Source organism: Thunnus maccoyii, chromosome 7 (genome assembly GCF_910596095.1).
Source record: "Thunnus maccoyii chromosome 7, fThuMac1.1, whole genome shotgun sequence".
Lineage (NCBI taxonomy): Eukaryota > Metazoa > Chordata > Actinopteri > Scombriformes > Scombridae > Thunnus > Thunnus maccoyii.
The window spans coordinates 32,689,423-32,715,960 of NC_056539.1; the positions used below are offsets into that span (position 1 = coordinate 32,689,423).

The 26,538-nt window shown below is 39.6% G+C and overlaps 1 protein-coding gene across 1 annotated transcript in view; it reads right to left on the reverse strand.

The window, feature by feature from the left end:
* Positions 1-26,538, reverse strand: part of pik3r3b (phosphoinositide-3-kinase, regulatory subunit 3b (gamma)) — a 265,999-nt gene that overhangs the window by 173,479 nt on the left and 65,982 nt on the right. Inside the window, exons 4-5 of the mRNA XM_042417288.1 lie at positions 5,322-5,396; positions 4,898-4,975 (exon numbers count right to left, since the gene is read on the reverse strand). Of these exons, the coding sequence (XP_042273222.1) occupies positions 4,898-4,975; positions 5,322-5,396 (153 nt within the window). The remainder of the gene's footprint in view (positions 1-4,897; positions 4,976-5,321; positions 5,397-26,538) is intronic.

Consider the following 26,538-nt stretch of genomic DNA (forward strand, 5'->3'; position numbering starts at 1 on the left):
CCCTAATAAATAAATAAAGATTTCAGTAACCCTAACCCTAACCCTAACCCTAATAAATAAATAAAGATTTCAGTAACCCTAACCCTAACCCTAATAAATAAATAGATTTCAGTAACCCTAACCCTAACTCTAGCCCTGGCCCTAACCCTAATAAATAAATAGATTTCAGTAACCCTAACCCTAGCCCTAACCCTAATAAATAAATAAAGATATCAGTAACCCTAACCCCAACCCTAGCCCTGGCCCTAACCCTAATAAATAAATAGATTTCAGTAACCCTAACTCTAGCCCTAACCCTAATAAATAAATATAGATTTCAGTAACCCTAACCCTAACCCTAATAAATAAATAAAGATTTCAGTAACCCTAACCCTAATAAATAAATAGATTTCAGTAACCCTAACCCTAGCCCTAACCCTAATAAATAAAGATTTCAGTAACCCTAACCCTAACCCTAACCCTAATAAATAAATACAGATTTCAGTAACCCTAACCCTAACCCTAATAAATAAATAAAGATTTCAGTAACCCTAACCCTAATAAATAAATAGATTTCAGTAACCCTAACCCTAATAAATAAATAAAGATTTCAGTAACTCTAACCCCAACCCTAGCCCTGGCCCTAACCCTAATAAATAAATAAAGATATCAGTAACCCTAACCCCAACCCTAGCCCTGGCCCTAACCCTAATAAATAAATAGATTTCAGTAACCCTAACCCTAACTCTAGCCCTAACCCTAATAAATAAATAAAGATTTCAGTAACCCTAACCCTAACCCTAATAAATAAATAAAGATTTCAGTAACCCTAACCCTAACCCTAATAAATAAAGATTTCAGTAACCCTAACCCTAACCCTAATAAATAAATAAAGATTTCAGTAACCCTAACCCTAACCCTAATAAATAAATAAAGATTTCAGTAACCCTAACCCTAATAAATAAATAGATTTCAGTAACCCTAACCCTAACCCTAGCCCTAATAAATAAATAAAGATTTCAGTAACCCTAACCCTAACCCTAATAAATAAATAAAGATTTCAGTAACCCTAACCCTAATAAATAAATAGATTTCAGTAACCCTAACCCTAACCCTAACCCTATTAAATAAATAAAGATTTCAGTAACTCTAACCCCAACCCTAGCCCTGGCCCTAACCCTAATAAATAAATAAAGATTTCAGTAACCCTAACCCTAACCCTAATAAATAAATAAAGATTTCAGTAACCCTAACCCTAATAAATAAATAGATTTCCTAACCATAACCCTAGCCCTAACCCGGCTATAAAACTCTGACAACTGACAGCTTGGACAATGAGAAAAGATAGACAGAGATATTTCCATAACTAACAACGAGGTTGCCCTCCTGCCTAACATTTCCTCACTGAGTCATCAGGCTGTTCCCTCCCTCCCTGCCCTCCAACATTCAAACCAAACTTTTCCTCCGTGTGTGTGGATGTGTGTGTGTGTTCACATGACCTCACAGCCTCATGTCAGCACAAATCTGCACACAAGCCACCGCCTTTTTCATATATATTCCATAGGATCTGTCCATGTGTATTAAACCACTTACTGTACACACAGAGAGCCCGGTGTGACTGCGGGATGTCAACGGCGTGCATTTCTCTCCATTTTCCAGCATAACGTGCGTAGGATTTCTCCCATGCAGCCCTCTTTCTGCCTCAACATATATGTGTGTGTGCCTGTCAAGCCTGCATGCTAAATTCCTCTGAGTGCCTACATGTCAGCTCCTTTCAGTCAATTACTTTGAGTATGTGCATATCTTTGGCCCCATGCTGACCTCCCAACACTGCCCAAGGAGGCCAGGTGTGTGTGTGTGTGTGTGTGTGTGTGTGTGTATGTGTGTGTTTTCTTCTGCACTAAATCTATTCTAAGTGCTCAATAAACTGGAAATGGAAATGTTGACTTTCTGAAGAAAACTGGATTCACTCTGAGAAAAATTTCAATCATATCAAGTCATTTATTTTCATTTTGGGTCTTATGATCCTGATTGTTGTAATCAAAAGAGTCCTCCAGATTAAACATTTAAAAAGGAAATTCCCGTTTTATGCAACCAGGGTCTTATTTTCATACTTTTGACCATTATAGGAAAAAAAACTTTTTTTTGGAGACTTTATGACTCCGTACTTTAAGCTGCACCAGGGAAGATTTTTTTTTTTTTAAATAACAAGCCAGCAGGCTCCTGCCTTAATAACAAAGTATAAAGAGCAGTAGCAGAAGTGGCAGCCCATAAATTCATGGTATATTTGCCCAGATAAAGCTCTTCGCTTGACTGAATCCTATCAACAGACTCTGGGGAATTTTTTGGGGGGGAATTTATGTTTTATTTTAAAACCATCACAGACTGGTCCATTGTGCAGTTCACTCATGTGTTATGTTCATTTTTGGAACTGAAATACAAAAAAAAAGTGTTTAGACTGCTGCCTCACAGCCGCCAACAGGCTGACTGAATTTAGCTTTTGTCATTGAGATATCATTCAGAACTAAACCTCACTATGAGAAGTATTTTATTTAAATTAACTACAGCAGGATGATACAAACTCGGGGGCAAAGTTTGATGACAGGCGACATAAAATTGAAGTATTTCCTTTCTACGCTGAACTGGATCTGCAAAACTTTCTCTTGTCACATAAAAAACATGGAACCGAACAGACCTCCAGCTGTTTAAGAGCAATATGTCTCTAACAATGGCTTGGAATTTCTCAAACTATGGAAAAGTTTCTTCACAGGTCCTACTGATCAGCAAAAAATAACAAACAACTTTGAGTTATTCTTGGAAGCGGTTTTTGGACTCCTCCAAGGTTCGGTTTCAGGAGTGAGTCAGAGGTTCTTCAGCCAAAAGTTAGATTTAAGGTGCATCAAATATGGTCAATGTTTATTAAGTGATTGATTGTATTAATATATCATTTTTTTAACTGCTACACTGATATCCTCTTGGAATATGTGTTACAGTTGTTGTTATCTGCTATGAGCTTCCTATCGATCCAAAACCTGCATTTATATTAATCGAGCACACAGCAAATCATGATGAAATTGGTAATCCTGCTCTTTATCATGTTAATTCAACAAAATAATTAGAAATGTTATGTAATGCTTCAGTAAAAAAAGTCGTTTTCATCCCTGCAGAACTTCCTGTCAGGCTGCTTATGTCCCCCAAAAACTCAACCAATCAGAGGGTTAGAACAGCCTGCAGCCTGAGAGGCATTACCCAGGGCATAAAATGCACTAATTGAAGGTAATATGTTTGTCTCTGATTGTACAGATTTTAATGAGTAAATCAAACTTGACATTAAAATTGGAGAGTCAGTGAGTCAGCATTAATATTATGTGTGTGACTGTAACTTTCTGATCAATAGCATCACAGGTGAGAAGAGATTTTTTTTTGTTCTCCTTCCCTCCCTCTCTCCCGTCTCTCTCCTCCTCCTCCTCCTCTTCCTCAGAGTCGAGTCGAGTGTCTGATTTTGTCATTATCCCTCCTCTGCTCCCCAAAAATAAAGTACGGCGTCAGAGCACTCCCTGGTGGTGCCAAACCTGAACTTCAGCAACTCAAACTTTTAACAACTTTTTTTTTTTTTTTTGTCTCAGTGATTTCGGCTCCACTCGGCTTCATCGGGCCGATACGACCTGGAAACCTTCCCAGCAGGAGATTTGTTGTTTGTTGAAACTGAAACAGGAGAGCAGGAGGTGAGATATCAGAGCTGTTAGCTGTTAGTGATCAGACACTTGTTGCTTCTGTGTCAGTGTGCGCAGGCTGAATGAACTCTATGTCTTGCTGGGTTTAATTTTTTTAAACTGTGAGCAGGTGAAATAACATGTTTCTGTAGTTTTTTACCTGCAGAGAACTTTGAGAATTTCTGTTTTTTTCACTTTCAGTCACACTTTACACACATGGAATCTGTAACATTCATCTATGTGTGAACGTAAAGGCTTCTTGGCATTCAACAAAACTGTACTTATACTCGTGGCTGCAACACATTCAATACATTTTCTTATCTGACGTGTGTGAGTGTCTTTTTGAAGTTAAGTTGAAGTTACTGTTTGTCAGCCCTGAATCTGATCAGTGTGCAAAACACACACACACACATACACATCCTGCTTCCCAAGGACTCACCACTGTGCAGAACGCTCCCTTTAGAAAATAATATTTAATATACAGTATATTTAATAAAAACATTGAAGTGTTGGGAGTCCTTGGGAAGCACAGTTATCAGAGTGTGTTGTGTTTACTTCTACAGAAGAGGAATAAACCTTGTTAACTTTGTGTTCTGCTATTTATACTATATACATACATCAGTCACATACAAGCTCATTTTGACTTGTGATGATGTGTCCAGTGCAAAAAAAGTGGATTTTCTCTTTAAACTGATGTTTATTTCTTCATTAGAAATGATGATAATGTTTGTCATTTATCTCTCATCTGATGCATTTATCTCACTTGTGCCATATTGGTGTTGTTATAGTAAAAATACCAGGTCTGACCGTCAGACTCTTTTGCAGACATGAGGATCGACTTTGCATAAATTGATCACTGTTATGTAACGAGGTGAATCTATTAAAGTGTCTTTTGCTCTCTCCGCTTCTCTCTTTCCTCCCGCTGTGTGTGTGTGCACAGTATATTATCATATATTGTTTGCGACCCACATGTTCTTGAATTTCTTTGCCTAATTCTGGCCTCAGGATATCATTATACTCCTTTACAGTCACAATTGCATCTTCATAGTGTCATCTTCAAATGTCCAGCAGTGAAAAACCCAAACAATATTCAATTTGCAAAGTTTTAAAAAAGAGAAAAGAAGAAATTCCACATGTTTGAGAAGCAGGAACCAGCAGATATTTGGCATTTCGGACGAACAGTTCATTGATCACGGTGTGTTTACCTGAGTCCAGAGCCTGACGCAGCTCTGCAGGTCCACCGGAGGCTGGAGGTGCTCGGTACAGAGACTCACTGCTCACACCTGCAGGAGAAACCAGTAAAAGAAGAGACAGGAAGTCAGCAGAAAAAACAGCCTGATATACATTACACTTCACAAATAATGTCAAGTCTGCGTTAAAGGCTGCAGGTTAGGTTCTGCTGGATTATAAAATGCATCAACTGCTGCACTCAGAAGACAGAAATATGAAAGTTTTTATGCAGATTTAAAGAAAAAAAAAGCCACTTTAACACACTTTAGTGTTTTGTTTCTGTGGATTGAAGTTTATGCTGAACTTTTCCTTTAAACTGAGAAGTTTCCCCATTAAATGTTGTCACTGTAATGAACATTCTCTCTCTTCACGTCCGTGTTTATGTTTATGTTTTCTCACCGTGTTTCTCGATGGCGTCGATGAGTCTCCAAACCACCACAGGAGCCGCTTCAGACAGAATCTCTGCCTCCGCTCCTGAGAGAGAGAGAGAGAGAGAGAGAGAGAGAGAGATTATTACTATTAATCAACATAACTTATGATTAAGCTTTTTATGACAACCCTGATATCTTCTATTCATTCATTCATTAACCTGCCCTCTTCACGTCTGCAGAGCTTTTAAGATGCTTCTTTTGTTTCTGCACAAATCAAAATGATAATTTGACTTTAAAATACGACTTTTTCTTTGTATTTCGTTTCTTCTGTGTCAGATAATACGAAGATTAAATGATAATTCCAGTTTTGCGACTCGGATCTTATTTATGTGGTCTGTGTTTTACATTAAAGTGAAGGTATGTTGTCTTGGCGCTGCTGACGGACATATGGAGAAACAGTAGAGCGAAAAGAAATCGAAAAATGTGGAGAAATAATTATAAGTTCACAGTTTTGAAGAATCGTATCTAAAACGTTTTTTCATTTCATTTCATTTTTGCAAACAATCAATCCACACAAATGAACCCAAGTGTGTGCAAATGTGTGTGTGTCCTCGAGGGAGCTGCTGCCTGAACAACCAGCACACACACACACACACACACACACACACACACTCACACACACACACATATACACACACACTCAGCAGGGTAAAGACCTTGTAAATGTCAGTGTTGATTTCATGCTCAGGTCAAAACTTCACACGCCACAGGCTGATGGCATGACACACTCACACACACACACACACACACACACACACACGAGGACAGTATGTATGTCATACAGTCTCTTGTGCAAACTGAAGACGAAACAGAAAAACAACTCTCCTCCTCTGCAGCTTCTTTTTCATCCTCTGAGACTAACGAACAAACAGTATTTTTCCAGAAACGTACATCAGTCTGTGCATCCTGTGAACACTCAGTGACTCCATGCAGTATATTTTTTGGTAGAAAACATAATCATTCAAACACAAAGATTGAGATCAAGTGAATGAAATTGTACAGTAATGTAGTTTTCTTGTATTTGACTTTGGGATATGGAAGTTATGGGAGGTTTTTAGAAAAAAACAGAAGCATGATGGGAGACGACAGAGACCTTAAAGAAGAAACGTTTCTGGTTTCAACATCTGGTGTTAAATATACTGAACATCTTATAGCCTGAACATAAGTCACCATATTCAGAACAGATGAAACAATTATTCCTGGTATTATATGATGTCCGTATGACTGTTATTTACTAAGAAATCTGGATTCTCTGTGAACTAAAAGAAAAGATGATTGATGGGAACAAGTGTGACCACAAGTATTTTAGGGAGTTTCTGGGAAAGAATTTAATTTGTTGCTACTTTTAAAAAAATGTTTTTGCTTTCTTGTGGACAAATTTCACATTTTTGTTTGCCTGGATCATGCAAGCAAATACCACTGAACACTGTCACCATTATTCCTATAATTAACACCAGAAAGAGCTCTCCCTCCGGGAAACGTCTTGGAAATTATTTGGAAATTTTTCAGAAATTACAAACCTGTAAAATAAAACATTACCAGATCTTTACTTTTTTTTTTAATTTAAAATAAAAGTTCATTTATTTTAAAGTAATCTGAATATCCACATTAATAATGTGTTCATTTAAAAGACAGGTACTAATAAACCATCAAGCTGCGGTGGAGAAGAGGAACATAACAGCCATGAAAATAATCAGATATCTGTTAAAAAACTCCAATATCATGTTTCTGCTGCCTGCCAGCAGCTCATCAGCTGGAGAAGATGTGAAAAGGTTAAACAACATGTGGGATTTCATTACAGCCCACAAGCTGCAGCTGCAGCTGTCATAACATCTACTATTGGGAATCAATTAGACAGAAGAGAGAAGAGGGAATCTTCCAATTATGGATTTCCATACAAACGGTCAGCTAATGAAGGATGTATTGTGATGGTGGAGGAAGCTGAGGTGGTGCAGGTATGAAACAAGGTCGCTTCCTTTTACTTAATATGTCTTTACAGCCTTCATATGGAACTCATGATCAATCACATCATTGGTTTGTCTCGAAAAATGTGATTTTGTTTTGCAGTTTTTTGCTTCCCAGCTTCAAGTTAATGAATTAGAAGAACCGAAACCTGACGATAAATTAAAGAAACTCTCTTGAGAACTGAAAATATTTGTCTGTATATGTCACAATTTATGCTCGCACATGCTCAGTAGCGTCTGCTACACAGAACTACTCTCTGGAGACTGAAAACACGATGCTGTTATTAGTGTTTGGAGCCGTTTCACAACAAACTAACATGACTAAACTCTTCATGATGAAGGAACATGTCACCCAGTGCAGCGCTGTGGCTCAATGACGTGTTTTTAGTCGTTTTTGGACGATAACGGAGGAATAAGATATATCAGGCACACACAATACTTGTAAGTAGATCAGTTCAGTGTTGATTTGGCTCTGCACAATAAGAAAAATATAGAAAATCACCAGGTTTATCCTTTAAAAATGACCAAAATAACAGCAAATTAGAAGCAAGTGGAATCTAAAACAGAGTAAAACAGTTTGATATGATTCACTACTTTAAATTCTGTTAAAAGTGAAACCTCCAGATTCAATAAATGACTCAAAATGGTTTGAATTGAAACAGCAGATGTGATCAAATGCTATCTAACTTCGATCTCGCTCCTCTTTATTGTACATTATATGTATTTGCCTCCCAGTTCAGTCAAATCTATATCACATGTATACAGCGTCTTCACCGGTGTGCCGTTAATAATCTATTCATGTCTTTGTCTCTTTCCTTTGTTCCGTCTCTACTTCTTCTTTCTTCTATCTATCCTGCCTCGCTCATGTTTTGCTCTTTTTCTCACGGCGGGTTTTTCCTCTCATTCATCCTGTTTTTTTTTTTTTTCCCCTCCGCTCATCGTTTTCATCCCAGCTCCATCTCTTCCGCACATTTACTCTTTCTCACCCTCGTTTCCCGCCTCAGCTCTACTCTCGCTCTTTTGTTGTTGTGCTGTTGACAGTTGTGTCATATCACAACACACGCACACACACAAGCGCGCTGCGGAGTGACAGTCACGCCGAGTTAAATGACGCTTGTCCTTTGATTCGCACACACACACACACAGACAAACACACGCATGTGCGTAAACACATAATCTAATAATCTTATTAATCTTTTGTTGAGGGAACAACAGCGCACACGTATCTGCTGTGTTTACAGGTGTACAGACCTGTATCTGCTACACTGATTGTGTTTATCTGAGCCACAGTTGTGCATATTGTTTCAGCTTTGTGTGTTTTTGTGTGTGTGTGTTTTTGTGTGTTTGTGTGTGTGTGAGCAACGAGAAGCGGCAGAGGAATTTCCGGAGATATAGGTCGTTAAACGTACAGTGCTTCCATTAACGTCACTGTCACAACGTATCACAGAGGCAATATCTCACCCAGAAGAGAGGAGAGGAGAGGAGAGAAGAAGAAGAAGAAGGAGGAGAAGAAGGAGGTGAGGACAAAGGAAAGAGAAAAAGAGAGAAGTTAAAAGAGGAGAGAAAGGGCGAGGACAAAACGAGTGGAGAAGGGAAAAAAGAGGAGAAAAGAGAATAAAAAAACGAAGAGAAGAAGGGAGGAGAGACAAAAGAGAAAAGGAGAGGAAAGACGAGCAATAAAAAAGACAAAGAAGACTGCAGATAAGAGAATAAAAGACATCCAACCAGAGGAGAAAAAAGAAGAGAAGAAGACACAGTAGAGGATATAAACAAGAGGACAAAGGGCAGGAAGAGAGAAAAGGATAGGACAAAAGAGGAGAAAGAGGGAAGAGAAAAAAGAGGATAGTAGAGGAGAAGAGAGGGAGGACAAAAAAGACAAAGGGAAAAAAGAACATGAGGGACAATAGAGGACATATGAGAGATAAAAAGAGGACAAAGAGGACAAAAAGAACTAGAGAAGGAGAGGACAAACGATGAGGAGGGTAGAGGACGAAGAGGAAAATAGAGAAGAAGAGAAATGAAGAGGAAAAAAGGAGGAAAAGAAGAAAGACAGAAGAAGAAGAAGATGTCAAAAGAGGACAAAAAAGAGAAAAAGAAGGACAAAGGAGAAGAAACTAAGAGGGACAATAAAGAAGAGGACATAAGAGAAGATGAGATAAAAGGGCAAAGAGAGAGGAAGGAGGACAAGAAAGAAGAAGAGAATAAAGAGAAAAGAGTAAAACATGAAAGAAGAGGACAAAGGAAAAGAAGAAAATGGGACGACAATAGAGTAGAAAGGAAGAGGTCAATAGAGAAGGGGACAGGGAGAGAAGAGAAGAAGACAAAAAGAGACAAAAGAAGAGGACAGAGAAAGGAGAGAAGAGAAGAGAAGAGAAGAGAAGAGAAGAGAAGAGAAGAGAAGAGAAGAGAGGAGAGGAGAGGAGAAGAGGAGAGAGAACAATGAAGCTGAGCAGTCGTTCGTCTCTGCAGCAGATCAGCTTCCTACCAGCTCCTATAGAGAACGTATGGAGCTGCACACAAAGACACCGACACACACACACACACACACACAAACACACACACACACACACACACACACACACAGTAGGTACCACATTCAGTGCGCAAAACAGGCAGCCATACACACTCATAAACACTCACACGTATATACTGTACACAACTGTGACAGTGAGAGATGGAAACACACAAAGACCCTCAGTGAGTGTGTGTGTGTGTGTGTGTGTGTGTGTGTATACTATGGGAGGTGCACTGAAAACATACACATACACACCCTAACACACAGAAGGATATCAGCTACTTAATAATTTCAGTGCACCCGGAAGCTGTTTCAGTGTAACAGGAAGTTGTTTCAGTGTTAACAGGAAGTTGTTTCAGTGTTAACAGGAAGTCACCGAGTTCATTGGAGAAAGAAAGAAAAACAACAACTTCCTGGACAGTAGCGAGGAGGAGATTGTTTGGTGCCGCAGCTCAGTGAAGTGTCTGGCTGCTATAGATCGGATGCAACGCACGACACGGACGAAAAAATCATAAATTTCGTCAATATCAGAAGCAACGCATGGCTGATCACAGGCTACAAGGCCGGCTACAATTAATAGTAATAACTGCATCTTCATCTTCCAGAAGTCAGTTTATTGAAACAGGAAGGTCCAGATTTAAAACTCAATCTGCCTTCTTGTTACACTACAAACAACCTCCAGGCACACTTCAAGTATTTTACACACACACACACACACACACCAGTAGCCTATATCCTGCTGTGTGTGAAGGTGGTATATGTGCACATTTTCAGTGCATAAGTGCACATTATCAATGTGCACGTGCACATATTTCAATATTTTCACCTCCTATAGTATACAGATCCCCCCCCCCCCCCCCAACGGTGTTCTGTCATTATGTCATTAAGACATGCTCCATTGCACTATACTGCACAGACCTTTACAGCACTGTTATACACACACATTCCCTTACTCCACTCTGTGTCATTGCATCCCTGCTGTATGAACACAAAGAGACAGATAATCACATGTAAACACACACACACACGCACACACACACACACACACACACACACACACACACACACACACACACACACACACACACATCTGTGTTCTCCCTACAGACAGCTGTGGTCTCCGATCGGCGATGTTTGGAAATGATTTATTGATCAGTGGAGTCCGGCAGATGCTGGCGTTATGAAGTGGACCCTGAACACTGCTGTTCTTTTCAATTTAAACTGAAAATATATATACACACACACACACACACACACACACACACACACACACACACATAGACACACACACACAGCGAGATAAGAGAGTAGAGTTATAGATTGAGACGCCTGTATTACAGTCTGGTGCATATGGGGCTGCAGATAAGTCATATATTAGGATGTTCTCTTGATGTATAATACATCACATGTAGGTCAAATACTTAAACACGGAGCATGTAAGAGGGAATTCATTTATTTTTGATGTTCACAGGAGATTATAAGTAAGTTTTATCTTTATCTAGAGTCCCTCTGCAGAGAGTCAGAGTGTCTGATCTCCTTTTTTTTTTGCAGGGGAGAGGGGAGCAGTGTTGAGTCAGTCCCTGCAGTGCTCTGCAGGGACACCAGGGGGCAGCTGACTCCAGCCCTGACTGGACAATACTGTGGCATTTTATCTGGAAGCTGCAGCATTGAGGGAAGGGTCAAGCAACACAGCAAGAGTCTTTTTTCTTTCTTTTCATGTCAGGAAGACAAAAAAAAATGTCACCACAAATTGTTCCCACATGGAAATGTGACTGAATGAAAGTGACAGCTGCAAAATAAAAATCGGACATTTGTGTAATTTGATATTGGCTTTAATTTAAGAACTTGTTTACGTACATCGATATTGCAACACTGATAGCTGCTGTAAAGAAGAATATTCCAGTTTGTTTGGTACAAACTTAAAGGTGCCCTGTGTTTCTGACCTCTAGTAGCGCTGTAGAGCAGTTTTTGTTTTTCTCGTGAACGTACACGAGGACACGGGTGACGAAAACCACAGTCCTGCCGATGGTTTCACACTATTCCACTGACTTACAAATGGCTGTAATGCACCAAGAAACAGCAATGCAACAGCAAAGGCAGAGAAGAAGAAGAAGAAGAATGCAAACTAGTAAACATGGATGTAAACAATGCAGGCAACACATTCGTTTGACCTCAAGGTTACAAACAATCAGTTTAGTAAACATAACTTGTGTTTCTTTACAAGAAAACCCCTCGAGGCACCTTTAATAAAACCTCTTTTACAGCCTGTTTTCTACTCAGCGTACAAGGACACGGCTGATTTAACGTGTTAATGACTTTCGTTTAAAGTGGCTCGTATGTAGGAGTTGGTTATAAAGTTATAAACTAATAAATATATATAAAGTAATGTCTTCTATGACAGCAGATCACATGAGCTGAGTACCGAACTTTGGTCACATGATCATGACACCTGAGTGAGTTTTATTTGCTGAAGAAAAACTGAGATACAGTTGAAAGCACCAGAAAAAAAAGCCAGTAAGTGAACCCTGACTTTAGAGAACGTCCGGATGTTTTCCCAAAGATGAAGAATGAACCTCCACACTCTTCTTTTATTGAGATCTTATTTCATGCTGAATCAAACGTCCGTGCTCTGAATCTGTCACCGTCACATTCGAGCGGTTTAGATTCTGTTGTAAAGAGGCCACAAGAAAGCTCAGAAGACATGAAAAGGAAGAAGAAGAAGAAGAAGAAGAAGAAGAAGAGGCTGGAAAACAGAACAGTAGAGAACAAAGAGACAAAGCAAGAGATGTCAAGAGATGGAGGAAACCCAGAGAGCCTGGCAATTGAAGGAGGAGGAGGAGGAAGAGGAAGATGAGGAAGAGTAAGGGGAAGAGGAGAAGAATTATATGAGCAGAGGTAGAGAGGAGGACAGGAGATTGTCATTTCAAGCCTTCACATTGCTAACAGGATACGGCCGTCACGCTTCAGCAGCCTGCAGGTCACCTCGGCTCTGCTCCTCATCTCTCTCTCTCTCTCTCTCTCTCTCTCTTTCTTTCTTCCTAACTGTCCGCCTCATATCCACACCTACAGTTCATTTTTACCCCCCCCCCCACACACACAACAAATCCACAGAGAGAGAAGTGGCGTTCCTTCAGCAAATCACAACACAAGCAGAATACAGATTCGGGATTCTGTGAACTCATGTTTGGTTTTGACTTTCGCAGCCACGCGGGACACAAAGAGGGCGTCTGGTCAGGATACTGGTCAGGATACTGGTCAGGGAAGGGGGGGGAGGAGGGGGGGTAGATGATCCACAGTTAATGCCAAAACATCCCCCACCACTCTCCTCCTCTACTTTTTCTGTTTTGTTGGTCTTCAACGTAAAAAAAAAAGCTGCTTTATTTCCAGGCAGAATCCAGTTCTAAGTCTAATAAAAGTGAACATTTTTTTGATATCTAGGTTACATAAAACTATCGTTTCCAAGACTATATTTCAGCGTGAAGTAGGTCCCAACCACATGTTGAAATATAGTGATTGACATGCTGTTGATACAAGGCTGTAGCTGCCTCTGAGGACAACCAATCATGCTCATATTCTCCATTTACATGTAAATGAAAACACATGAAAAGTTAAATACGAATGATAGATTTTTACTTTGTACTCAAATATTTTTCTTGGGGGTTAGGGTTAGGTTGAGGCTGTTCTGAGGGAAAATGTTGCCCTGGTTATAAAAACACGTTTCATCTAAATCATATATTTCATATTTATTTTTGGTTGTAAAGGTTTATCTTGCACGTGTTGAATGTTGTACATGAGCTTGAGTGACCACACCTGGAGATATTAAACCTTCCTCCAATGATTTAGGTGCACTGATAACATTTCGCTGTATCACTGTTTATCTTAGCGATAATAAAGCATTTGTTCCAGCATTCTGATGAACAGAGTCCAAAACATTTGAACATATTTTCCAACTAAAACAAAGCAGTATGTAGCCAAGTTTCATCCGCCTCCGAGGCTTGTGCCACCTTCCCAGTACGATGGAGTTGTTGGAGAGTGGAATTATGTTTGATTGATGCTCAAAACATTTCAGATATGCAATCAATTCATGGATGTCACTGTAGATAGTTTTCACACAGGCTATTTCTTTAGTGCAAAACGTTTCCCATGGAACCCGTTCACCTTTAAAAAAAAAAACGAGAGTTAGCTTCGTCTTTTCATCCCAGTCGGTGCAAACAGCCTGATGTTTCTTCCTCATGTGTGCAGAATCTTAAACAGCACACAGGAAAGACCCTCCACAGTGGTGATATTAGCGGCTAAGCCTCTGTAAAAAAAAAAAAAAAGCCTTGTGAAATCTTGATCCTTCATCTCCTCTCCTGACCAATCTCCCACGACAGCCTCCTGGTCTGAGGAACCCTCCCCCCCCCACCCCCGGCCTCTGAGCTCCCCCCAGAGTCCCTGACAGACAACCGGGGCCACAAGGCCAGCCACACACTCATCATACACGCTTACTGTATGTTGCACGCTATGACACGGACATGTATGCAAACATGCGCATATATTAGCATACATGCAGTCATGTGTGTAGGCATGCGAACGTCTGGAAATTCAACTTTCCCGATTTCAAAGTGGTTGAAACACTGATTCACATTCATGAAGCGCAAACAGTCAGACAGGAGCTAAATGCTATAGATGGTGTCTCTCACACAAACAAACACAAGTCATTTGTCTTGCTTTGTGACCACATATACTGCTGCACTCCTCACATCCACACACACTGCATATGCGTCTTAAATGCACATTATATCCGTCTTCTAGGCTGCACAGCACTATTACCATTACCATGTGAGGCTCCATCTGTGCTAAAAATGCGTTGACGCATAGATTTATTTCGGTTTTCGTCGTATTGATGTTGGAAATCGCATCTGTTGTTTATCTTTGTTCACAGCTTTTGACACGGAAGAAAAATCCATATTGAAAGAGCAGCGAGGGACATCAGACAGATGCTAAAAAATTGAATAAAATTCAAAGAAATTAATATAAAACAACATTTTAGATACAAACAGAAGCTCGTAATGGATGGTAATGTATAAAGACAATGCACAACGGGAAAGAAATGTGTAAAAAAGATGAAAAACAACGTATGAAGTCTACATGAGAGTCATCATGAACTGTAGCTGTTGATGAAACTTCCACTGCTATCATGGTGTTTGGATGTGTTTTCCCTCCTTCCACACAGACATTGCTTTCCATTAATGTCAACACACAGTAAAGATATCATGTCTGCTTCAAAACTGTTTTTATTACACACTGACTTAAAGATGCTCCTGTAGAGTTTCCCAGTAAACAAACTCATACATTCAGTATACTGGAAGGCTGCTGGCTATACCTGCACACAGCAGGTGGTAAGCTTTTATATACATCTCCAAAAGTGTGAAAAATAACCATGGCCTGCTGTGTTCTGCACAATATTGCAAAGCAACAATGGTGGTCCCCCCACCACCACCACCCACCACCACCTGAACTCATGGAGGTAGATGGTTTCCTGACCAGAGACTTGGAGTTCAAACCCGACAGCGACTCATTTCACTTTTTTAACATGTAAGCAGGTCATTTTTCATACATTGTGAAATGAGTATATGAAATTATCTATATACTCAAGGCAGAAAAAATGTAATGACGTTTATTTGGTAAATTGTTTTTATTCCTAGTTTTCATTTATTTCTTTGAGAGTGTCCTTAAGCTGTGAAAAAGTGGAAGAGATATGCTGAAGATTTGTTTTTCCCCCCTTAGGATTGATACGTTTTTATCATTTTTTTAAAGGGAATTTTTAGATATACAGTATATCTTTATGCTTTCTGTTGTTGTTGCACTGCTGTGGGCTGCTGTGCAAATTACACAAGAAAATAACAATAAACTAAATCTTGAATCTTGAAATCTTGAATTTGTAGGACCGACTCAGAGATGATCTCTGCTCGGGTGGATCGTCGTGATGGTCCAGGAGGTGGATGCATCTGAATAATAAAATAAAGACTGTTAATACATTTGTTTTTTTGTTTCATTTATTCATTACCAATGATTTAAAATAAGTGTGTAGCTTAAAACAAAAATGGGCACAGTAAGCTATAGATTAGGTACAATTCAAGTGTTTTTTTAAAATATGTTCAATGTGGAATCAAATGACGTAATCAACTTAATTAAATGCTTAAATGATTCTTACCATTATGACCATTGTGTTCAGATGTTGCTGGTTGATGCTGGGCTATGCTCTCTGGTGCTGACAGGATGTTTCCTGGCTGTGTTCGGTCACCGTCCAGTAGAAAGTCACACCGCACCCTCGACAGAGGAACCTCTCCAAAGATGGCTCCGACGCGCTCATCCATGCCTGTTGTTGTGACAGCCTCCTGGCCCCCTGCCGTGGCTGTAACAGTACGCCTGGCAGCAGACACTCGTGTTTTGGCGTCCGTTTTCAGATCAAACCATTAAAAAAAAAAACTACACTAAGAGTTCTTTCTTCTGCACATACGGCATTCATTGCACTGGTGATCTCTTGCCATGCTTTGTGCCTTTCTGCACCAGTGACAAACACTGCTCACACTTGGAAATAAGATACTTCATGAAGTAGAGTTTCTGTCTCTGCAGATGACTTTTTTTTTCTTCTTTTCACTGCCCTTAAGTGGTATTTTCCTTTCCTTAACGTTACCTGTCAAATTGCTGTGGCTTGTTGGTTTGGTGGTTTGCACACGGCACCGAGGTCTGCTGCCCTTATATGGGTTTATTTTCCCCATGTTAATTGCAAATTGTCTGGCACCCACAACCAATTTAAGATCAAACGTAATTCATGAACATACACAGGTGGGTAAGAACAGACTTGGCGTTTCATGAATCCCACGTAGGATTTTCTTATTTTCCTCTTTTGCTTTGTGCAAAAACAAATACAAAAAAGAAAAAGAAGAAAACATTCATGTGCATTGCACTGCTAGTGGGCAAAAACTCTACAGGATACCTTAAATTATGCATTTTAAACTTCTAAAGCCAATTTACCACTTCAGCAGCATTTTCTTGCCAACAACAGTACAACAATGAAAGTAGATGTGATGTTTGAAGAACTCCCCCGTCAGCTCTCTGCAAGTTGAATTTCATGCCTTGTGGAATCATTAAAAATGTAAAATGTAACACACGTCACTTTTTGGAAGATGGTCAGCAGCAATGTAACGTACAGTATTTGCTGTATAAGTTGTAATAAATGGATGGACAGTATAACCCTGATGGTAATTTAATCAGTTATTACCAGATTTTCCTTTGTGTTTGTGACTTTTTGTTATTGTGTTTTGGGCATTTGAGCTGCCAGTATGCATCTTCAAAAGTGCTTTTTGGATTTATTTATTTATTGGGACATTAAAGATGCACTGCACCAGAGTTAGCTTGAAGCTAATTTGCATCTGTAGTCCCCGACAAAAAACATACAACAGCACAACAACAAACAGTAAAAAGCAAAAAAACCCAAAAAACAAACAAAAAAACCACACAGAACACACCATACAAAATACAAAATACAAAGCTACACACAGCACATCACATACAACCACAATGTCAACAGCTTGAATAGCTTTATGCTTTATTATCCACGTATTTACATTATATCACATGACAGCCGACTGTTCGCTCCGTCTTCCTGTGTTGCCATTCAGAGCAACTACAAACCTTTTTGATGTCGGACGTGGTTGGAAGAACTAATTTGTGCAACTGTTTGCGCATCAGGGGACAAAAAACTGATCTCACAAGGTTAAACATTTATTTTACGTTGACTTTTTTTGGGTAAGTCTCCAGAGAATAAAACCTAGCCTCAACCAAACAGTTTGACTTGCCTGAACTTGACTAAATCAGACAATTTGAGGTCAGAAAATATATAAAAATCATTTTGAAAGGTGGTGACAAAGACCCTGTTTTGTCGTTCAAATTGGAAAATTTGTTGAACAGAAATCTGCAGCTCCAAACCTTAACGGTGAACACACCCCAATCAGTGATGGTGTTACAGATGTTGTTAATGCTGTGACATCACAGATGAAGCCACAAACTTAAAACTGAAGCCCAGTGTGATTTAAATCACTGTCGACCGTTTTCCAAATCATACTTGTACATTTTTAGATTGATTTTCTTCTTGCGTTCTGAAAGTCAACTTACACATACTTGCTTGATGAAAAGGAATCCATCACAGGGAACATTTCTGTCTATAATTTTAACCATAAATTAACTTACTGCTGTGTGAAAATTCAGTCATAAGCAGAGACTGTATTGAAAACGGCCTTTTACCAACATGTTTCAAGGACATTTGGACACCTGAGATCTGAGAGAAGGCTGCATATTAATGCAAGAATATATTTATAATATATTTTCCACAATTTTCACTGCTTTCCTTCTAGGTTTTAGATTTTTGGACAACATGTTAAAATGTCTGAGTATCCTTGTAGTCAGAAATAATATTTTATCTCAGGTCCACATTTTTTCATTGGCTTTACTCATAATGCTCATAAGGTCACTAATTACATTTCTTCACCATCTAATCTTCCCTTAATTACTACTTCCATTAAATTATGCAGAAATACAGAATACTAATAATGTTAAACCAGTTCACTTCATTCCAATCCGTAATATTTGATTAAAAGCTGTCTTAAATCTGAATATCACACCTAATCTCCCTCCACCTGTAACAGGCAGGACTACTGAGAGTCTTTAATTCATCCTCTTTTTCCATCTTCCTCCTTCTCCTCATTTATCACCTCCTGCTTCTTGTCATCAGACTGGCATCATGTTACCAACAACCTGACATTTAGCTCAACCGGGTCTTAGTGAATTCATTATTAATGGCACCTGTGAGGGCATGCCACAGGTTCACATTCATCATCATCTAATAGACTTTTCTCACAGTCAACTTACTTTGTCTGTCTGCTGTATAGTGTACAGCAGGTTATCAGAGCTGAGATGAAAACAGCTACCTGCTGCTGCTGCTGGAAACCCAGAGACTGAACTATACAGTTAATATTCTGTAAAAGAGGCTTCTCTGTCTGTCTCTCAAAAATTATTTTTATATTCTACTACATGCTGTAAATGAGACATGTAATGTTTTTTTTGTGATTTTCTGTTATTTATATGCTCTTATGAACATATGCAGAAAATGCTCCCTGCGAGTCAAAAACCAGGGCTTCAACCTGCTCTGAACACTTCGTTTGCAAGGTTTTTTCCTACCTTGCCAATGAGCTGACGCGCATGCCCATAAACAGTCATCCATCCGTAACGTGCGTTGCTAAGGTTGTTGCTAAAGTTTTTTACATTTTCCACTCGCCTATTTTATATCGGATTCTAACTCGAATATGTACGGATGTATTTGACAAGTTTCCATTTCGAGTAAAGAACAAGAAAAAATACTGAAATCCTACTACTATAATTTGTTTACGTAGCCATCGGACGTCGGCTGAGATGCAGCTTCCGGGGGCTAAAAAATTAGAAGAGAGTGAGTGAGCTGATCAGGAGGCGGGCCTTAAAGAGACAGGAGCTAAAACGGCCTGTTCCAGACAGAGGCTGAACTGAGGAGGCTGCATAAAGGGCCAGTAGAAGATAAATAAGGAGTTTTTAAACTGTAAATCATGCAAAGATATTCCAGTAGAGCCCCAGAATATAAATATATACACCTGTAAATGTGCATGAATGTCCCCTTTAACCAATTAATTTGGAGGTAACATAAATGCTACCTGGATTACGTTCAAGTAGTGAAGGTGAGCCAGTGAGCCTTTTGTTTGGCCCCTTTAATGTAATAAGTCAAATTTTTTGCTGCAAACTTTCCCACCCCCCCCCCATTCCCCTCCCCCTCCAAAGACTGATTAACTAACTAACTGGCTGAAACTGCTGCTTACTTAAACAACATTTACTTATGCACTATAACTTGGAATGAATTGTGGGAAAATGATGCACAAACACAGGCATTTTCAAACAAAACTCTCAGATCTCAGTGATCATGAACACTGAATAATTTATCAGGATAATGGTGGATGCGTGTCAGGAAGTCTAATTTGATTTTAGAGTCGTAGCTGCTGGAGTGTGTGTGCATTCATGTGTGAGTGTGTGTGTGTGTGTGTGTGTGTGTGCGAGCTGATAGCACACAAGCCCTCGCTGATGTGAGATGTCTGAGTGGCCTTTATTGATCCGTTACTCTCTTTGCATTCCTTTAGGAATAAAAACCCGACATCACTCAGATCAATGAACAATAGTGTGTGTGTGTGTGTGTGTGTGTGTGTGTGTGTGTGTGTGTGTGTGGTGTGTGTGTGGGTGTGTGTGTGTGGTGGGGGGGTGATCACATTACTGCAGGCCAAAGTGATGACATCAGGAGAACATTGTCCATCATAGCAGATTGGATGCATGACCACGTCCACATATATTTGTACAAACCTAACCTTAAACTGAGCCTGATTCTTTCATTAAACCAAAAGCTGATAGTAACGCAACATGGTTTCTATTCCTCACTTTCCAAAAAATGTCATAAAAATGTCTTCACTGTCAAAGAATGTCCACCTATATACGTCCTCATTGTCCTACAAACGTCTTCGGTTTCCAAAAACTGTCCTCGCCTTCTGAAAACACCCTCATATATCACATCAAAGTGTCCCGATATTCCCCCCTTAATGTCCCCGCCTTCAAAAAACTGTCCTTACTTCCCAAAAACTGTTCTCACTTTTCCAATATGTCTCCATCTTCCAAAGATGCTCTCACCTTCTAAAAATGTTCTTCCGTTCCACAAAGTCCTAACTTTGCCAAAATGTCCCCACCTTTCAAACGTGTCATCACTTTGCTAAATGTCCTCCCTCTCTCACAGTCTAAAAACGCTCATCGCTCCTCGTCGAAATACAATAAGTGCGAGTGCGAGAGAGTACGCATGAAGCCTTTCTTATTTTCCTTTGACAGCACATCAGAGGAGAAGCAATTACACCAACACAAAGCAGAAGACAAGAGAACAAAGAAAGCCTAGAACAGTACGTCTGTGCCATGAGCGTTTAATGTGTGTGTGTTTGGATCCTGATATGCTTTCTGCATTAAGCATGAGGCTGACTGTCACACTGACCTCTGACCTCCAGCTTGTGTTTCTGCATGCATGATGCGCGTGTCGCACTTCACTCGTGACAATTTACATGTATGTATGCAAACAGCAGCCACTCGTAGCATTTGAATTTCTGTGTGCATGCAAGTCTTTTGCATGTGTGTGTGTGTGTGTGTGTGAGTGTTTGTGTGTGTTGAGGACTGTGCAGGATTCAGCACAACTCCAGCCTTTGGCGTAGAATCCAGGTTATTTCTGCTCAAGCCTTTTGCCTTTGGCTGAACTTGGCTTGTTTGATGAACTCCCATCATGCCTCTCTCTTTTTATTGGCCGACAACTGCGAGAACAAACTAGAACAAAGTGTCACAGCCAACCAAAGGGAGAGCCAAGAGGCTGAGCCCAGAGTGAGGGTGAAACACAGGGCAGGAGAGTCTGTATGTATGCATCTTTGTGGAAATTACTTCTTTAAACCAAAGCCATGAACTATATATGACAAATACCAAATTTCTATAGTGGCCCTCAGGTGTCTCACACCTTAACAATGTACTCACCGCTCTTCATCAGTGCTAAAGGCTGATTAAACTGCAGGTAACAGCAACAGAACTGCAGCTACATGGACTTTGTGCAGAGGGATTAAAACAACACAGCCTGTTGGGCATTCTGATGGTTAAGACACAAACCGTATCACAGAAACGTCGCCGCTTTCATTCGATCCACGGACCTTTGTTGCATGTCATACCTCTGGATGGTGGTGGTGTACTGGAGTGCATTCTATTGAAAAGTGTTCCTAATATTTTGTCCACCCCATTAATACATAAGGGTGGCAAAATATTGTACTCCAGTACACCACCACCATCACCGTCGACCTCAATAATAAACATAAATTAGAGTTATCACCTTTCTGACAACAAAAACTGAAACTGTCTAACCTTCATAAAAGTAGAACTTACGGCAGAGCTGTTGTATTGGATTGAATCAGATGGCACATGTGTTCCTAGTAAAGTGCTTGGTGAGTTTATAAGGGCTCATAATTTGATCTTTTTGATTTTGAAAGGGAAAGATATGCGAACATATCAAATGTGCAAAAAGTGGATAATAAAACTCTTCAGGTGAAGATCAGGGACTGTAGTCGTACTGTATGTTGGTTGATCTGAAGTAAATCATCAGCACTTTTACACTTCTTATTAGAGATATATCAAATATTAGACGTCCACAAATTCTCTTCAAATGGATTCTGGCAAAGTTGAAGTTCATCTGATCGGCCCTGGAAACCTCCATACATAATATCAGTCCTCACTCGGTCCTCTGTCAAACACCAAAGCCAACTCCTCTTTGACCTCTCGGTAGTCAAAATGTAAAATAAATGACTTTTACACAAGAACAAAAACAAAATCACTTCTGGGATAATATAAATCAAGTGCTTACAGATAGATATGATGTAGGTTTTGCCACAAAACTGACTCACCAAAAGTTGGACTCACCAGATATACAGCTGTATTTATACTACAATCATTACACTTTAGTTTAAACTCAAGCAGCTCTGATGGCCAGCAGGGGGCGACTCCACTGGCTCAGAAAAGAAGTCAGATTGTACAGACGTCATATGAGAAAATTACCCTTCTGCTCACTGGATTTATTACCTCAGCTAACATTTTCCAAATGAGTTTATGGTCTCAGTCGCTAGTTTCAAGACTTCTTCTTCTAGGTAACGTAACCATGACGTAACACAGGTGTAGCCGTAATCATCGTTATTTCAGTGTGTTTTCAGTTCATCAAAGTTAATTTTAACATTTTGGTCGCCTAAAAAAGTCTTGTTCAGCATTTGGTTGTACTAAAAGACCCTGTAAGGAGTCAGATGTTCAGTTTTTCCGGTAAGTCGTTTAGTTTTAATGGTTTTAAGCCCGTTTTTCACTAGTGAAAATTAGCGTTAGCATTAGCATTATCACAGTTAACAATAGACTGTAAATGCACCGTGCTAACCAAGCTAGCAGCTACTTTTAGGGGTAGCTCGACCCTCTCGTCCAAATACGGTCACTTCTCATCACTTCTGGCTCCAAAAATCCAAGATGGCGTCGGTCAAAAAGCCAAACCCGAGGCGAGGCTTCAAAACACAAGTACACAAACTAATGGATGACATCACGGTGGCTACGTCCACTATTTTTATACACTCTGTGACCACACACAGGTGATCTATATTTAACTATAATTATGTGATTTATGTTTGTCCTGTTAAAGGGGGTGAATACTTTGGCGAACATTATTTTGTTATTTTATCATTTTGTAGAGATATTTTTGCTAACACATCAAAGGTTTTTTTTTCTTTTGATCAGTGTAAAAAAAAGGGGAACATTAAATCTACTTTGATTCAATAAAACATAAAAAACATTTTGAGTTGGATTCAGCTTAAACAGAACTGACACCTAAACTATGTTTTAAACTTTTCAATTTGATGACATATTCGAGTATGACGTTTGTTAATCAGAAATATACAGAATAACGCTAGCCTTATCCTGTAACTAAAGAATCTGAATGCTTTTCCCACTAATGGTACAACGCACAGTCAATACTAAGTGGAAAGAGACGGAGACAAAGAGAGAGGAATTCCAGTAATTGCCATAGTTCAGGATTAGAGTGCAGAGACCACAACCTCACTATTAAATTATTCTTCCCTAATGCCCAGTATACTGCAGCGTGTGTGTGTGTGTGTGTGCATACACAATCATACCTCAGTTCCTGATGTACCATTTGTCTGTATTATACATTAATGAGAGCACAAAGAGCCTGTGTGCATTCACAACTAAACACAAACACAGTAAAACGATATCTCAACGCTTTTCAGCTCTCGAAAAAAAATTCCCATCAGCAGATTTCTGCTGTTTTCATGAATACAAATGCACTCGGCGATCATCAACCTTTTACTATTCTCACTCGCCCTCTGCACACACATACAACAGCAGCAACACACTAACAAAGACTCCTAAAAAAAAAGCAAAAGGCTTGTTTTCATGTACAGCCTGCAGCATTACCTTGAAGGACAAATGAGCAGATTTATATTGCATTTCTTCACAGAGCGGCTCTCTACAAGTGCTCTGTATATCATATAATATAGGCTGAGGCTGAGAGCGGGAACAAAGAAGACAGAGAGGAGGGAAGAACAGAGAAACCTTGTTCACACTTGTTTTTGAAAAATTGAAACACGTGAAATGCATGTGCATGCAGTTGACACACATGGTATCACTGTACTTTAGTGATAAGTAACTGAATTCTTGGCTGTAGGAGGCTATAAATCTGAGTTTTGAATCCACAATCAACCATGAAATTACATTTATTTTATGTAATATTAAATGGTTTCCAAAGTTACGTTGGGTTAACAAAGTAATTTCTGCCTGGATTAAGTTTACAGGCGATGTTTTTCAAATGAATGAAGCGCTGCATTTACACTGACATCATATAGGGAGGTGGTCGGGGTGGATTAAGCTGCATCTACCAGCGTTTGAGGCTGAAGCAAATATGGAAACATATTTAATTGCCGCCGACAGCCGCTAAATGCTCTAATTGGCTCCCATTCAAAAGCCTCAACTTCTCTCTAGAAATACTAAGTCCATCATTTTTTTCAACGAGTCATTATGGTCTTAATCGTTAAAGTCAGGCCCTCTAATAAATGTGCTGGTGGTCATTTTGGAAATTATTGCTCCATTAATAAGATTTGAAGACTTATAGTAGCTTTGACGTCTGCTGTGTGGGTGTTGATTAACAGCTATGATTGACAGTTGGCTCACCTGCTGCTCTCCTGAGCTCCGGGACCGAGTCAGACTATTGTCACAATATTTCAATAAGTTTAATGTTACTTGACACCTGCCCTGTTAGCATCATTTAGCTAAAGTAGCTAATTTTAGCCAAGGTGTGCAGCGCTAAGTGCTCCCAGGAAGCTAGCGTTAGCTTCGTTCCGAGGTAGTGGAGCGTGTCTCTGGGGTGTGAAAGGCAACACCCTTATCTGGACTTGACTCCAAATGGAAAAGATGGTGCCGACCATGAGCTCCAACTCTTCAAACCGGCTCTAATACAAACCAACGGATGACGTCACGCCTCGCTACGTCCATCTGCATGTACAGGCTAGGGGGTGGATGGCAGGACGAAGTGCTGCCAGTGTCTAAACATAATCATAAAAGACATTAATAACGCTGTAGTCTCGTTGAGCAGCTATTGTTCTGCAAGATCATATATATTTTAGCAGGAAAAAAAATGAAATGCATTGTCATTGAACACTGTACTTAAACATTCAGTATCAATATTTCTGCAACTTGCCACATTTTAATTAAAAATATTTTTATTATGTCGACAGAAAACATAATTCTTACAGCGTTTCATTTCTTGCAAAACGTGTTTGCTGTTAACAGTTAGACAGTTAAACTCATGCGGAGCTGATTTTCACTCCTCATATTTGAAGCAAATCTCACAATGTGAAAGTGGAAACAGATCTGTTTACCAAAAGAAATACATTAATAATAATAATAAATATTTAATAATACAAATTTATATGTATGCATAACTAAAATATGAAAAATAAAAACCTCATAAACTCGAATCAACATGCATACAAAAGATCCTGAGAACACACAAGCACATAATTAGAGTGGAAGTGTCAGCTGTCTATTGAAGTGTGTATAATCCTCTATAGTGAGCTGTCCTATATATTGTCACAGTAATTGCAGTGAGGTAAACAGCAGCAGCTCGCTCAGCGCTGAAGGCTGATATGATACTATATGTGACATAGCTGTGGGCACTGACTCACATTAATATTTGACTGGGACTGTTGAGAGCCTGTACTGGTCTCACACACACACACACACACACACACACACACACACACACACACACACACACACACACACACACACACACACAGAGAGGGAGCTTTAGATCTGCATCACTCCAGGCGATCTGTTGCTCTTTATGTTGGAACAAAGCTCGTTAATGTAGGCGAAAACAAGACAAATCTTTGTCTGAGATAAATGAACTCAGTTATAGACAAACACAGGCACGTGTGAACATGCACACGCACACACACACACACACAGTATATGCACAGGAATGCAGCACACAGCCTCAGATTAAAGGCAGAGTACCTGCTGTGCTTCCTCTTAAGAGCCACTTTACCCAAATTACAGAAACCATCGTTTTCTTAACTGGGCCCCAAAATTTCACTTATCCCCAGTGGAGCAGAGGCAAAGATTTTTTCTGAAGATACAAACTGTTAAACTGTATTTGATGGACCTTCATATTTATCTGGAGGCCGAGGCGTTCGGGAGGAAATTTCGCTGTTTTTTCTTTCATTTTTTCCCCTGAAAAGCTGATTTATTGTACACATGTTAAAGAAATCAAACTCCTGCAGGAAGCTGATAATAACCCAGTTTTTTAAAGTGCATGTAAACACATTAAATAAAGTCTTTTCAGGAAGCGTCTTTCCTTCCTTCCTCCTTTCCTTCTCTTCCCCTCTTTTCTCTACATATTAACACAGTTCTCTCGCTCTCTCTGCCTCACTGGGACGGGACAGTGACAGATTGCTGTTGACCCCCATCACAGCTCCCTGACCCCAGTCTAGTTTCACTGGAGGCAGAGAGAGAGAGAGAGAGAGAAGGTGGTG